This window comes from Hesperophylax consimilis, chromosome 3, assembly GCF_061612785.1.
Source record: "Hesperophylax consimilis isolate HC1 chromosome 3, BYU_Hcon_1.0, whole genome shotgun sequence".
In the NCBI taxonomy this organism is placed as follows: domain Eukaryota; kingdom Metazoa; phylum Arthropoda; class Insecta; order Trichoptera; family Limnephilidae; genus Hesperophylax; species Hesperophylax consimilis.
The window spans coordinates 25,556,424-25,573,622 of record NC_142838.1 but is presented as its reverse complement, the minus strand read 5'-3'; the positions used below and the strand labels follow the sequence as shown (position 1 = coordinate 25,573,622).

General features: G+C 32.6%; 1 protein-coding gene and 1 long non-coding RNA gene across 4 annotated transcripts in view; one reads left to right on the top strand and one right to left on the bottom strand.

The window, feature by feature from the left end:
- LOC149425165 (uncharacterized) overlaps positions 1-17,199 on the top strand; it is a 753,180-nt gene that overhangs the window by 488,752 nt on the left and 247,229 nt on the right. For all 3 annotated transcript variants that reach the window (XM_089649680.1, XM_089649672.1, XM_089649663.1), the window contains exon 3: positions 5,035-5,139. In XM_089649680.1, the coding sequence (XP_089505806.1) occupies positions 5,035-5,139 (105 nt within the window). The remainder of the gene's footprint in view (positions 1-5,034; positions 5,140-17,199) is intronic.
- LOC149425166 (uncharacterized) lies at positions 7,753-9,171 on the bottom strand. The gene is made up of 3 exons (XR_016305673.1): positions 9,102-9,171; positions 8,160-8,299; positions 7,753-7,887 (listed from the first exon to the last, which is right to left on the bottom strand). It is a non-coding gene; the product is annotated as an uncharacterized LOC149425166 (long non-coding RNA).

Genomic DNA, 17,199 nt, shown 5'->3' with positions numbered 1-17,199 from the left:
ATCATTTCTCTGAAATTGGACGCCATTGTAAAAAAATTGTTACGAAATAAATCTCGGTAACATCCAATTGGGATGCGCGGTTAACTCATTGTACTCAGTCCCCTTGGAGTATAGTTCAGTCCTCAGTCAAACCAAAAAAAAAAATGTATTCCCATTTTATTAATAGATTATTTAAAATTTATTACACTAAAAAAAAATCCCGTCGTCTTTTTTTCTCGCTTCATCATTAGCTTATAGAGCTTTACTATATCGATTTAACTGTCAAAATTTCGTGTCATATTTATTTATTCTTTTGTCAATGCTTTATTCAAGAGCATTGAAATCATAGTTTAAAGCGGACCTACCTAATAAAGTTTGTAATTATCTAACTTCAGGGGGCGTTTTAGATTTCTGCCACAATTTGAATAGGTAACAATGAAGTTTGTAGTTTTCTCAACCTTTAAAGTTACATTTAATTATGTTTTTAAATACAATCTGTTTTAAAGTTAGAAGTTTAATTGAATATTTTTGGTTGCCCACGGCGATATTCCCAGCGTGCGGCTGTGTTGATGTGTGATGTTTTACTTTTACTTTTTGGAAAGAAGTCATGTGGAGTGAATCTTGATAAAGTTGAACCTTTCCATTATGTTAAAATATTACTCTTGTCTTTACTACTTTGGTGAGAATTTATAACCTTTTTAATTTATTGTTTTGTGGGTCTGATAGTTTAATATGGAGTAGAAATAGAAGGTAATGTGAAAAAATAAAACTATAAACAAGCTTCGACAAAAATACGGTAGTTTTCGTGTTTCATTTTTCAGTAGTTATATTTGAATTCTTAGAATGGAGCGCTGGCCCTCATACTGGCTCATTTAAAGAGGGATGGGAGGTTCTATATCTATTTTGATATCGATTTAAAATCAAATGGTTGGAATACCGCATAAAGGTCACAACTGCTCCTAAACGTTAGGAGCCAGTAAGACTATAGCATCCCCAATTAGGACGAGTTGTTTCGGAGAATTTGAACAATTCATCAATTTTCAACATTCATTTTCGGGTTCTGTGAAAGTCCTATTCAAGTTCTGTTTTTATATCATTATAGGCTAGTTGCTTGACAGAACTGAAATAATAACAGAACTTGAAAAAACCTTTCACAGAACTTGAAAATTCACGTTGAAATTTGATGAATTATTCAAATTCTCCGAAACAACCCGTCCTTAGAGTATGTTATGGTTGTGAAGCTGAAGGTCCTCAGATTGTAGGAGAAGGAGATGGGGAGGTACCTGGTTATTCGGAATTGATCTCCAAATACGACAATATATTATTTCGAAAATTTTCGTATTATTTTAAATAATTGAAACAAGCCAAAGTAAGTAAATTAAAATTTGAAAGCGCACGCCGGGATTGGACCCCAACACCTCAGGATTTGCTAGTCGAGAGCCTTATCCCTCGAGGCCTTCACAATGTTTGGTCAACTTGATATATATTAATTAATTTCATCTCCGAACATTTGCAGCTTATTGCTTGTCAGTTGTTGTCGCGAAGAGCACTTATAAATAAATATGTTTTCAACCTGTTCCCAATCTTTACCAGGTATTGCATGTACCAACAAAGCTGCGGCTTATGTAAGTCATAATAATCACGATATTACATCTCAATAAAAATATAGATATAACTATAGTTATTCATTTTTCAATTTTCTTAAGTTCGGCTAGTTCTTCAAAGTCATTCCGAACTCTGGATAAATATCGTATGAAAATATGACGAATATATTCCACGTATTTGCAGTAGGTACAAATAATAAGATTTATTTTCCTCAGTACCTGAATTGAATAACATTGGTACTGGTTTTATCCCTCGGTATTAATAACACAATGTGGTAACATATGATTATCCCAAAACAACTGTGTTCAACATTATTTATCGCAATTTGATTTGCTCCGCTCGTATATCGGTCGCAATCAAACATGCATGATTACATAATTACTCGTAATTTTATTTGCGTAAGTACTAAGTATTACCCAGTACCTACGCACTCGGTTATTATTTGATTTATTTTCCATCCGGGCAACTGGGCATTACGTACCGTTGGCCGTTCGAAGTTCGAACGAAAAGGCGCCAATGGGCGGGAACTACCGCAGTCATTTGAATTACAAATGCTCGTCACTGGCGCCCCATCGCGGGTCAAATTGAATCGTTGTGGTGTTTGGCAGCCCGCAAAGAACGGCGGACTCCACCAAAAGCGGCATACAGAATTTATCTCGAACGAGGCGATTATTTCAATTTTAAGAAGGTGTTTTGATATCCCGAAAGCATTTTGAAATTTTGGCACTTTGTGTGCGCTTTCGACGGTATCGAAAATCCCGTTGTAAAATATCATGGTCGATGCATAAACTGCGTGAGTTATAGCGAATTCTTAGCAAATGCATTTTTTGCCGTGCCGTAAGTCAGAGGAGGAATAAATTAAATATGGAGATTGGAGAGTAATTGAATATTTCGATGTGGTCACTAAAATAGCTCTTACATTTTCATTTGATAAATTGTTTTTATTTTAATACGATTTAAAGAGATGTTGAATGGATGGGACGCAATTTAGTTTTTTACAGATTCTCTCGTTTACTTTTTTGAAAAATTTTTAGAGAGTTAAAAAAACTATGTTAGCCATATTACCTTTCAAAAATATTTTTTTTTTACAAATCTAAATTGATCTCTCTCCCCGCGGGTTCGCTGACAAATCAGAACAATGAAAAATTAAAACCTTTGGAAAGTTGTGTAAAGTCATTAAAAGTAATTAAAAAATAGCCTAAAAATCTAATTAAGTTCAAAAGTGTTCAAAAGAAGCAAGCAAGAAGCAAATTTTAATAGAAACAAATCAAATGTTCCATAAAAAATCTTAAAAGCCTAAAAATCTAACCAAGTTCAAAAGTGTTCAAAAGAAGCAAGCAAGAAGCAAATTTGAATGGAAACAAATCAAATTCCATCAATCCCAATCGCCCAGCTCTTTGCCCCACTTACACAGGCCTGACATTGTAGATCTCCATCCCATTTGATTTTGAACAGTTTTGTATTGGATATTTAAACCTCAATTAGGCACATATTTGGATCACGACACATACCCGTCTTATCTCTTCAGATGTCCATAGAAATCAAAGAACAATAATGTTATTTTCCACGAATATTTACCTTTTTGCCTTACTCGTTCATACTATGTGATACTGAATATAAATAAATATTTAACATTTTCCCTTACTCATTCATACTATGTGATACTGAATATAAATTAATATTAACATGTTGCCTTACTCATTCATACTATGTGATACTGAATATAAATTAATGTTTCACATTTTGCCGTATTCATTCATTCTATTTGATATTGAATTTAAAAGAATATTTAACATTTTGCCTTACTTATTCATACTATGTGATACTGAATATAAATGATACATAAAACGAGCAAAAACTTATTGAAACACTCTGATGAATCCTGAAATAATAAACAATCATCCCTGATGTCTTCACTATGTATTGTATACTATCACTTGAAGGTCGTTTTACGAAGATATAAAAAAAGTTATAACAAAGGTCTGAAATATTATTATACCAACTCAATTGTATTTGGAGTTAGGCCAAATGGGGTAACTTATTATTTAACATATAGATATAGATAAAGGTTCCGATTTATTATGGAATAAATGATATAGGATTTACGAATGATGTTTTTAACGTGGTCAACTTTTAAATTATTAATTTTATTAAGTGAAAATAACCAATTTTGTTTAAAAAAAATTTTTAACAATATTATTGAAATAAAAGTAAAATTTAAATAAAGTTCTACGAATTATGCTTGATAACAATAAATAACCAATATTCTTAATGCAAAATATTAATTCCAAAGTAATTAATTTAAAAATGTACTTTTAATTTTAAGATTTGTTTTTGAAATATATTGATATCGTTTATCAAAATCTGTGGCGTTAACAAAGTTGTTTACTTCAATTTAATTTAAAATGACTCCAATAAGTAATTTTTCAATGATCGAAGATTTCAAAATTTTCTCAGAATGACGGTACTTTGCCTTCTGTCGGTGATACAATGTGGCATTATAGGATGGGGTGGAACAACAAAACACACACAATCGCCTTACATAGCACTAAAATTAAAATAGAAAACAATTAAATCATATAAATATCGATTAAAACTTATGTATAAAGAATTTAATCTCGGAAAAATAAAAGCATCATACTTTTACCATGCAACATTTCAAAATTACAAAGAATATAATCTAAATAACAACGTCTTTTAAAAATTATAGAAAACATCAACTCTCCGAACTCCAAGATGTAAAAAAAAACAATTGGCCAATTCAACTATAAATATCTTGGAGTAAAGTTTTTTTGTAATACATTACCAGAAAGTATCAGATATAAAAATATTCATAACATTTTTAAATTTCGTCTTAAAAAACACTGAATATATTAAAATATAAATAACGAAAATAATAATACGTCTTCCATACATACAAACTTAGCTTTATTGTAAAGACACCCTGTATGTCCCTGATATGTGAAATGATTGCTATGTACATTGTAACATGTTTTTTGTAAATGATGTAACATATCGTGTTATCACATCTTGACCGTTTCGCCCCTTGAACAGTTTTAAGTAAATGATAAAAAAAGTTAGTGTATTTATCTGGTGAACAAATTAGCATAAAATTAAAGGCATATTGTAGAACGCAAAGGGGATTTAAAAATTATAACAATAACAAAAAACGTACCATTCTTATAATTATTTTTATTTTTAAACATTTTCGAGAAAAATATATTCTAATAATTCCCTTCTACAGTGTTCCGAATTCATTGCCGTAATCTTTGTTCATACAGTATAATCATTTTAGTTACAGGTGTTGTTTACATAAATATTACCCTAAAATCCAAAGCAGAGAATTGTTTATCTCTACCCCACCATTTAGAGTATCTTATTCCTTCTCGCTAACGAGATGAATAGTAATCTGGCATACATATTAATGAGAATGTTCATCGATTGTTTCAGGCTAACAAGTCGGGCCAACTGCTGCTGGATGCTGTGTTCAAGCAGCTGGACCTGGTGGAGACAAGTTACTTTGGTCTGCGATACCTGGATCAAGACAATCAACCGGTAAGGACTTGGATAATTTTACATACAAATTTTCATTGTTGTTGCTTGGGTAATTAAGTAATTAAGACATTATTCAAGTTAAAAGAAATTTTTATCTTGTTAATACGAACTAGTTATTCATTTATTTATTGCATCTCACCATACATAAATCACTCATAAAAATCAACCTCACTAGGAATAATCCTTTATCGAGATTAACAATTTACATTTGAGTGAAGCAAACAGAGTAATCACAAACATAAAGCTTACTACATACAAACGCAAAATATTAAAAAATAAAGAAAAAAACGGATGAGTTACCAGATGGGTAATTTGACAGTATATTGTAACAATCTTTTGTCCACAATGTCGAGACTTATCAACTCACCGTCAAGTCAAAGCATTGAATTTTTTGGTGTAAGCCTAAATGAATTTCGACGGTCGATACGTAATCTGTAATTTTTAAAGCCCTTTAAACCTTCTACATGCATTGTAATTGTAATTGTGTTGTAACACTTGTAATTGTCTTCCATCTGTACTTTTTATATTATATGTATATTGTCATTGCTCATCATTTATATATGCTCTCCTTTCACTGCCATCTCTGATTCTTATTGGTGTAAATAATATTATATTGTAAATGGACTATTTGTCCGTAAATAAATAAAATAAATATATAAAAATGTGAACCATAAAAACTTATTAATCATTACGACCGGTCAGTGGTTGAGTGGGCATAGCGCTTGGGTCTCACCCGAGCGTCGCGTATTCGATTCCTCGGCTGGCTAAGTCCTCCATCACAACACAAGCAACATTTTCGGCTTTCTGTGGTGGTAGTAGGAGATTTTCAAACATTGTTGGGTTATCCGTGACCCGGGAATGTTTGTCTTTCTTTTTTTAAAAAAAAAAAAAAAATTATTCCCAAGAAGAAACAAGTAGATAATAAAGACAACTAGGGTGACATTCAGTTTTTAGCAAATGGGATTTATATAAAATTTTATTATTTAAGAAAGGACAATGAAATAAAAATTTTAACGCAATCATCTGTCAATACAAACATCTTAACTATTTTTTTTTTTAATTTGACTCAGGGATTGGTAGACTTAATATGATTTGGAAGAATATTAAACATAAGTGGTGCCTGAAATAAATAGTTTCTTTGACCAAAAGAAGTTTTAGCATGTACCGCCACAAAGTTTCACATTTTTTCTATCAGACAAGCGATAAGGTAGATACCAAAATTATTTTATGTTAAAAAGTCTTTTTACATGTATTTGTTTTGTTGAAATTCTTGACAGGTGCTTAGATGAATTGATATAGTGAATATAGGTTATATATAGAATATTTCCAGCACTGAAAGAAATGTTTAGGTACTATTTACTAAATTTTCAGTAATTATCTACTAAACAGTTTAGTTGCTGTGGTGACTGCCGAACTTTTAGCTACTGTTTGCTAAACAGCAGTTTATTTATGACAGCTTAACGATTCAGATATTCTAGCTAAACTAATCAGTTGAGACAGCTTTCTGTGTTTAGTTGTGTTACCTAAACTAAAAATTATATACCTAAACCATTTTGTAGTGTTTGTTTAGAAAAACACAACTGTTTAGATGTAGTAACCTTATTATTTAGTTAATATAACAAAATGGTTAGGTTGATTAACTAAACTTCGGTTGGAATAGCCCTACCGATATAGGTGTTTTACCTCTCTACTGCTAGCTAGCTTTAGGTACTGTAGCTTAGCTTTTTGGTTAGATTATCTTTATTAAATAGGAAGTGCAGCTTTGCAGTTTAGCTGAAAACAATACAGGGTGTAAATGTAACCACCATCAACTCGAACGATTATACCCATAATTCAGAATCATGGGTTAAACACTTTGAGTTGCAGGTAGTTTATTACAACCCTTTTGAGAGATGAAACCTAAATAAATAAATATTATGTTTTGTAAGACTAGAATGTACTTATTAAAAACCTCATTCATATAAAAGTTATTTTGTTAAGAATCGTCTCTTTTGTTTCCAGCTACCAGCAAAGCCTCAAAAAAGAAAACATGTTTGATCATACACACATTTATATTATCATTTTTTATTATAAATTTTTCTTAAATATAGTAAAAATTGTTTGTGTCCTGATTTGGCAAATTCTTTTCGGCGCTGCCTGTATGTGTCTAGTAATTTACCTTTAGCAGCAATTTTTTGAGTAGGCCCAAAACACACATATGGGGTGAAATACACAGCTGCGCTTTCTTTATTAAAGACTTTGGTGATTTGAAAAGCAAATTCATAAAATTTCTTGCTTGTAATGGATCTATCTGGATTACCCTGCAATTCCTTACTTATAATAGTACTGCACAGTCTGGCAGAATTTTCCACAGACCCTTTGACTCAAACTGCATTAAAAGTTCTTGCCCTTCATTGATTGATAGGAGATGATTGCGTAAGTCCTAGAAAACAAAATTGCATATTGATTAAATAACTAATAACCACTTCTATAATCATCATAATATCAGTCACAGGACGGTTATTCTACGCTGCCACTACTAAAATACACATATCGGAATGTATAAAACAATTAACCTAAGTTACTTAGGTATCTGAAACCTACTAAAATTATTTAACTTACATTAGAAATTTGCTCTTCAAAAGCTTCTTGCGTTATTCTTTGTGATTTATTTATATTTTCCAACAAGGAAATGTCATTTTCAACGAATTCATCGTGTTAATAATATATGGGCGTTGTTTGTTTGGAATTTGAAGGTATATCTTCAATCTGAAACAAAAATCAGGTATGTACGCAAAGGCGAAAGAAGGGGTGAAGGGGTCAAGCTTTGTTTTTATCCCTTTGGAATTGTTTGACCCCCCGGCAGTCGATTTATACATTAATTACAGGAATTATTATTTTAAATACTATTATTTTTGTATCAAAATCGCGTCCGGTACAACTATTTCCAAATGGTTAGCCAAAAAAGGCCTAGGTATACAATATGTCACCATTACTGCTTTTTAAAAGCAGTAATGATGAATTAAAATTTAAAAACTTACACTTATGACAGGTGGATTAATAACATCCTTGAGCGCATTAATGTGTGCTGTAAACAGTGCCCGGTGCCCTACAGTCGGAATCAATTCTTTAATATCATCTTCAGATATTATCAGGAGTGTTTTTGAGTCCATGGCTTGTTCTGAAATAAAGAAAAAAACGACGAGAAAATACAAAAATTTTCAAATAAGAAAATAAAAAATTATTTTCCAAAGGAATGAAAATTATTAATTAAAAAAATGTATATTTATACAACAGCAGATACCGAACACCCTGTATCATGAATCAAGCGGAGATAAAATAGTTTTAATAATGAAATTATTTAATTTATATGAAAAATTCCAATGTAAACATAAACAATGGGTACACCCTGTATTTAAAAAAACATATTCCTCCCAAAAAAAATCAATAGAATTCAATGTTCAAAATGATATGTCCGAATTAATAATTGCAATACACATTTATTAAAATTAAACATAACCTGCTATGATTGACCATCCATCGGTACAATTTAAAAGCTAGTTTGGTTGGTTCTAGTTTCTGGCTAGGGTAAAACTGTAACTTAGAAAATACTGCAGTTTTAAACAACATTCGTTCAATACAAAATAATACTGGCAGAAACGAACAAAGAAATAAAGGCGCCCTTGAGGTGATTTTGCACAAAAACAGCGCTATACAAGTCATCCAATTATTATTTTTTTTTTTATATACCACTCTCTGTAACCTGTGTCATGACTACTGACACAATCTGGTTGTAGCGTCCACACGCACTCTTCAAACTAGGTACATAATAAATACAAATCTACTAAATCTATTGCGTACTTGAGTCATGAATAATGAAGGTGCAAGTTTCTAAATCAAAAAGAATGGATATTATCGTAAAATATATTATAGTTCCATGATCTAAATTCTAAATCAATAAAAAAATGAAAAAAAAAACTCACCTTTAAATGTTTCTATGTAAGCTTCCAGATTCCAAGAAATTAAATAATCCTCCACGGTGTTGTTTGCCATTATCACTAGGATCTAGGAACAGCGGTTAGAATAAAATAAATTCCCAACGCGCGCAACAAACGTCAATTCAAGTATGGTGCGAACTGTGGCGAACTGACAACTGCGTCGTAAATAAACAACTCGTCATCGCGGACCGCTAGCGACAACGATAAGATCTACCAAAGTTCGGGAGATTTAACAAAAGTTTTGTTGCATTTGCTCAATTTTGTGCAAAGCAACTAATTTTTATGTAAAAATACCAAATTTAGATATTCCAACCAAGTTTGGCTATAAGAACACAACATTTAACCAAACTAGATGTTTAGTTAAATTTAGCTAAATACTTTGGGAAGTAACACATAAACTTGAGTTACTAAAGTGAAATAGGTTTAGTAAATTACTTTAGCTTAATTAACCAAACCGATTATTTTGTTTAGGTAAGTAAGCCTTTAGTATGCTATTATTAAAGTTTGGTTGTAATAGCTCAAGCACATTTTACTAAACAACGACGGTATCTGCACATAAAGTAGTTTGGTACTAGTAGCTCAAGTTTAGGCGATGGTTACACAACTTCAATTAGCTTAACACTTTAGCTAACTCATTTTTTTCAGTGAGTGGACATACTTTAGCGGCCCGTTTGTATTTTGATATAATTTTATATAAAAACTAGCTGACGTGTACCCTGCGTTTCTGGGGGTTATCCTTAGGAGATAGACACATGCGTTGCCGCACTTTCCTGTAAACCTTTTAAATAAATACTATTCCGTTGTACATTGTTTTGATGTATCTCATAAGGTTTAGCCAGCGTTAGCAATGTAAGCGCCTGAAAATATATATTTTTACGACTTCTTTCTACAAATATAATATGCATATACTATATACATAAACCTTCCAAAAAAAAAACTCTAAATGATAGTGAAAACCCTATCAAAATCCATTGCGTAGTTTAGATGAACTAAGCGCACAAACAGACAGACGTTGCTGTTGAAGAGAATATGATAAAAAATGTTCCAGTCTTCTTATTATTTGAGTCTTTTTTAGTAGTTATAAGATGACTTCGATATTGTTTGTTTTACAGTTGACGATATTTTATTCGACTTTCCCTTTATTATCCTCTGTACCTACTCGTAGATCAGAGCTCTAACCTCTGTGTCGCAGATATCGTCAATATAAATCATGCAGTTTTTGGTATCCAAAGCATTTCACCGTTATAACCAAAGTAAAAGTCACTATTCGTATCAACAACTTCGCTAAGAACCCAAGGCGTTGTTCCATTTCCCTCAAGAAAAGTAATTATCTTAGAGTTTAACATGCCACTTGTATAACAACTTGCAGAAATTTCGGATCCAATCAGAGTTACGTCTTATTTGTGACATTTAATGGTATTAATTTGAAATTGTGTATAAATTATTGTGCTGTCAGCGAAAGTGACTGGACCGTGTTAGATAACAAGCCGAAACTCGCGCAGCCTATGTCAGTAAAACGGTTTTCTCAAAAAAATATTAAATTAATCCTTCGTGTTACAACCGATGTACAAGATACAAGTAGGATGTTATAACAATTCAGTTCAGAAGAGCAACAAACATGGAAACCTGTTTTCGATTAGCATAACGAATCTTTTAATGAATTAATTTCAATCTTATTCCTTCTTTTTTTACTATTCTGCATTGAGATTGAATTAAAAAAGTTTGAATAACATCAGTTTGAATTGAATAACATCACTTTCTCTCATTATTATTATTGATATCAACTCCTATTTAAATGCAAATCTAGATAATATTTTATAAAACATTTATTGTAACTTTAAGTGGTCGCACTTTATGAGAACTGATAATATTGTATTGCTATGTGTTTTTTTTATTTGGTGTAAAATTTTTAGTGTCGATATTTTATTGGCAAATAAATAAAATAAAAAATAAAAAACCCAGTGATTGTGGCTGATAAGCCATTAAAGGTACTTTGTAATACTTATTTAATCAGTATATAGAATGTTATTGTTGCCAACATTAAACGTGGTGCCCAGCTGTAATTTTAGTTTGAATAACTGTAGTGTTTATTGTTGTAATAATTTTGTGGGTTTATATTTTTAATACTATATTAAGTTTACGTATTTTTTTTTAATTGCAAAGTTGTACATTTCATCAAAGGAATTCAAAGTTCGGGAACAATTTAATTACCTAGTGAGACGAGCGGCTTATAATTTTATTGTACTAACTAACTATCAAGCCGTTTCCCCGCAGGGGTAGGCAAAAAAGACGGACCGCCAAAAAACACGGTGTTTGCACACACTCTTACCTAATTCACATTCATACATCGTCTCATGCATACTCTTCTATTATTCTGACTCTTGACATGGCCCGACTCAAGTATCTAATTCACTTGATCGTGCCGTGTCTTTCTCAGTCGTCCCCGACTTCTGCTACCAATCACAATTTCGTTATGTATTCTCCTTACACTCCTTTCTTCGCTCATTCGCTCTACATGCCCAAACGATTTAAGCGTCCCTTTCTTAATCTTACTCATTAAGATTACATCAGACTTGCTCTCTTTACGGATCATCACATTTATCGCTGTGTGTTATATACGTTTTTTAAATTTAAATAAATTAATGTATTACACTAAAAATCAAACCACTGGTAACATTTTATTTTCTGCAGTCGTAGCTCTTATCCTCGATTCTCGACGAAGTCATTCCACTCGAACAACGATTGGTACGACCCACTCGTTGCTCGAGTGGAATGACTTTTGGCGTTTGGTATGTTCGACGAGACTCAAGAATGAGATGTCGACCAATGTATGTACTTTCGACGGCGATTTCGAGAGGCCTGGATTGGAGAATCGATACCCTGATACAGCGGCTAATATACCTGTTAACATATTTAATTAATTTTTAATTGATCGCCATTATTGTTTAGCCCTTTCACTTCTCCAGAATGCTTTGTATTTATTTTTTACAGTTGATGTTTTATTCGCAATTTACGCTGGCTATTTCCTCGGCGAATAGTCCGAAATGATAGAAGTCAATTAATCCACGCCCAGCAGTTAAAGTGAAAACAATAAACTTTAACAGTGCCATGAATCTCTCCTTGAGAAGAAAGCACTTTACGGGAAGAGAACTAAGATCTCTAGACAGTAGCAAGACATCAAATAATGGAAAAGTGTCCCGGGGCTTTCACAGGGCGGACAGATGTTATACCATGATTGATTGCCTCGAGTATTGAACCATCCATAAGCCATATTGATTGTTAGAGTACTTACGAATCTCTAACCGCCGTTTAGCATTTAATTAATAGACAGGTTTTGTATGTTGTTATTCGTACAATAAATTCTTATTAAGTTGGTACAATATAGACTTTGTAGAACTTTGATTGTTTATTTTTGAAGTACAAATTGGTTCTAAATTAATCCTAAATTGAAAAATTTAGAATGTTTGTTGTTATACGAAAGAGCTTATTTTAGGTTCAGTTTATATTTTATTATTGAAAACAAAAAAAAGAATGAGCGCTCAAATTTAATCAAATCATATAAATATATTTTTTGTAAAGAGAAACAAGTCATATATAAATAATTTTACGGGTGCTTTTTGTATAGACTGTGCTTTTTTTACCTTGGGGTTCCTCCACCTGCTTTAACAATTTAGGATCTCGTAAAAAGAGGCACTCTTCCATAGGTAATCCATTTATCAAATTGCTAATTATCATTCTTTCTACGACTTTCATATCGTTTATTCCCTGTTGGAGTTCGAATCGACTTAATTATATAACTGTTTTCAACTCCGTGGTCGAGGGGTAAGGCTCTTGACTAGCAATCCGGAGGTCGCGGATTCAAATTTCCGCAAATAGCGCAAATAAATTTTACTTTATTAATTTGTCTTATTTCTCTATTTTACAACTTGTTTTTTTTTTCAAATTATGTATATAGTAAAGGCACGTTGTCTTAGTATCACCATAATTCAGCATTGAAACGTTTTTTTAATGGATTTAGCCGTGTTTGGTGACAAGGCCTGAATAACCAGGTAGTTCCTCACCATCCTCTTTCCTCTCCCACCATTTTCAGCCTCGTAACATACCCCAATAAGCGATGCCATAGTTTCACTGGCTCCAAACGGTTGGGAGCAGTTGGGACCCTTCTGCGGTATTCACATTTAAAGAAATACGTATTATTGTTATTTGCAAAATATAATTAATGCATATAAAAAAACTTATCTGAGACCTGTATTATGTTCCAATCTTGAAAATTCCCAAAAAAACCTCCGTTTTTATTACGAACAAAATTTTAAAGATCGCCTGAGGCTTATATGAAAAAATATATTATTCGGCACGCGCACGCAAGATAGATTTCGCAAGAATGCTTCAGTTTATTACATTTTCATTGTTTTAAATGTAAGAGTATCTTACACGAAATAAACAATTCGCCTGAAACGGGACGAAGAAAATAAGATATTTTTGAAAGCAGACTTAATAATATTTCAGAACTCTTTTGCAGCTGAAATTTCCTGAGAAATAAATGAGAACAGAACGAGTGTATTTTCACGGCCTCTGCGAATTGCTTGATAAAATCTAAAACGTCACTCGCTGTCAGGGCTTAGAAGAAAAACAGACGTACATTTTTAGAATTCCTCTCCCTTTGCCCTTTAAGCATTTTCAAAAACATGACATTTCTTAATTATATTTTCATTTGGTTATGTCTGTGCTGCGGAACAAAAAGACACGAAGTTGAATACGCGGCAAATTAGACTGTTTTTTTTTTGTAAATATAAAATCTATTATGCCATCTTTATGTTCTTGTATCTGGTTTTGATCAGCTCTGGTGAGTCTGGTATGGCTCCCTTTGGCAATAAACAAAGCGCGGGGCGGCAGGTGGCAACGTGGCAACAATTTCTTATGACTTATTCATACACTTGAACACAAAATATGCCTCTCCAAGAGACACATTTTTCATTCCTATCTAGAAATCCCCTCTAGAAATTTTTTATGGCTTTATACGAAATTCCATGTGAAATTATTTATCCAATAAAAATGAAAAATTGGGATGTTTTCACAATTTAGGTATTATTTCGCAGGAAAATTGTTCTATTATAAAACTGTCATGTAATCAGATTAATTTGATTGAAAATAAGACGTTTTTCTGTGTAATTATGTAGCGTCTTAATGCCGGGGTAATTATCTCGTTAAATTTAGAAATGAAACATAATAAAAAATCGCAAATCATAAATATATATTGGGGTTGGTTAATTTGATCAAAAATGTTTAATTCAATATCAAAATCACCGAGTAAAGCTCAATCATTACATGTTCATCAAATTAGCAGAAAAATCATGTAAACTAAAAAATCATTCGATTCTTTATTTGAAATATGTTATGGCGCGCCTAGAGAGGTAAAGCCGACTTTTGCATAGTAAGCGTAGCAAGACGCCCTTTCACGGAACGACGCTTCTATTGGCTAGCCTCGTCCATAATCGTCGACGGCTCTTTCCGCCCGGCCGCCAAAACTCTGTGCGGGGAACACTCATCGAAAAGTAATTTTGGTGGGATGTTTTGTTGTCCTGGAGCTGAACTTAAATATTTTACGTCATTCCACGGTAATTTTTGTTGTTGCGCAGTAAGGGTTGTCAACTTGGGAGGGGGTTATGGATACCACCACCCCGGAAACCATTGATTGGATAACCAACACCTCTGTCATAGGTTGCCCCAAGTGGTTTGCTACGTTTGTTGACTTAGCTGGGGTTTCCGGGTTCATGGGGTTTGTATATGTCTAGTAGTGGTGGATGCGCCTGCCCACCAATTGCGTGGCTGGCTAGATCGCGAGAGACTTGTCGAGGGAGACCTTTTGACTTCTCCAGCGCGACTCTCTCGAAATATCGCCTTGTACCACATTGGGAAGGATCCGGTCCGTCGCTCTTAGACATACTGACCCCCAGATTTCTGCCTACCCATTATACCCGATTTGCTTCTCAGAACTTCTTCTTTAAAAGACCCTCCACACAGCATCCCTAAAGATGACATAGGCCCTGATCTTAGTTTTACATTGATCCCACATCAGGGATCAATGCAAAACTATGGTTTTATAAAGTATCAATATTTTATTATCAAAAATTATTCGAAATAATTATAGGCAATAAATTAGTCGCCTGAAATATAAATACAAATTGAAAATATCTTCCGAGTAAAACTAAATGCCGCCAACGGTAATTGAACCCGTACCTTCTGATGTTCGGTCAGGTGCTCTGAACCACTGAGTTATGTCGACTTATTTCCATCCCGCCAAATAATTCAATATGAACTAGTACCTCAATCAACAATTACCGCTTATTATATTTTTTTCACCTGTTAACAACCAACTTTATTTTTGTAGGAAAGGCTTTGTTAGTGCTAAATTTTCCTCGAGGCGTCGAGACATATCTAAATTTGTTGGTGAAATATTTTGATTTCTTAGCTTTAAATTTCACTTCCTTCAATGAACATTATCTCAAATCTGCCAGGCATCCCGTGATGGCGATTTTTTTATATACATATATATTATATTTTTTTATTGGTGCCCTTTTTTACTCATTTAAAGTACGCTCTAGCGTGTTTAAATCGCACTTTATGGAACGCGTGTTTTTTAAAGTTACCATGGCAACATCAACAAATTAACAAAATGTGAAGTCTAAATGTCAACTTTTAACTATAAATCTGACAGGAATATTTTAAACGTCAAATAAAACATTACAAATGTTTCAAAAATTTTATTCAAAGTTTATGGATTTTTCAGGTATTAACCGCGATTCTGCTTTGGTATTTAAATTATGAATGTTAGAACTCATTTTACAACACAAAATAAATAGTAAAAACTGTGATGTCAACTATTAATCTTATGTGACAGATTGCAAATTAATGTTTGTGTTTTTCATTTCCATGACAACAAGATATTGTGATGTCACATCACGAATTCATTAATAGTTCTTATTTCCAAATTTTTAATAATAATATCAATATTTATGTTTTCAAAGTGTACCAATAAAAAAAATAGCGTAAAGTATTCGTGGATAACTAGTCTTTAAAACACTTGCTTTATTTCGAGCACTCGGCTACGCCGTCGTGCTCGAAAAATCGCGCGTGTTTTAAAGACCTGTTTATCCACTTATACTTTAATATACTATTATTTTGAATACAACACGAGCGTAAATGCCCGGAAATATTATTACACAAGTAAATATTATTATATACAAACTTTTGAAAAACGTTTGAAAAATAAGAACAATGAATTGTATTTGATTACTTTTTTATTTATAATATATTTATACATCATAAGCTGTAATGAATTTTATTTTATTTTTCAGTTTTAAAGGATAATATCATTAATCGTAAGACACAATTAGATTTTGAGGTAGTACCCCAAAAAGTTACCGGATCCCTGATCAATCACTTCAAAACTTACAAATACACTTCGTTTCCATCGTCTCTCACTTACAATACAAAGTAGTCGATATTTTCCCTCGGAATATAATTTCTGATTGACCGGATATTATAAGTGAAACTCCCCACTTGAATCCGTAGTGTGGATAATTATATGAGTGCGGTTTTACGCCTGAGGACTTCGGTTTTCTGTCCAAAAAAACCTCACTGAATTCTGCCAGGGCCTGAGAATAAACCCAACGACTACTAAATGAGCCTGAGAATATAATCCAGGTTTGAAGGCTCGGTTCTCTTAAGACGCCCATATTACATGGGTTTAATGTATTCAGTATGCAAATTGTGTTTTTGTCGTGGTGCAAAAAATCATGACGGACTCGTGTTAATGTGGCAGGTACCCGCGTAATTATGTCATTGCATAATTTTTAAGAATATATTAATATTTTTTGTTTTTATTACACCTTTAAAAAAACTTTTTTACTATTTATGAAATCATTTTAATTGTTTATTTTTGGGTCATAATTTCTTTGCCTCTTAAGCATAACACGATAGCCTTGTATATTTAAAAAATTAAGTGTACACTCCTTGTCTTTAGAGCGGCAATTTAATAATGTGGATAATGATTTACTGAGAAACTATCAATCGTCTTGAGGGG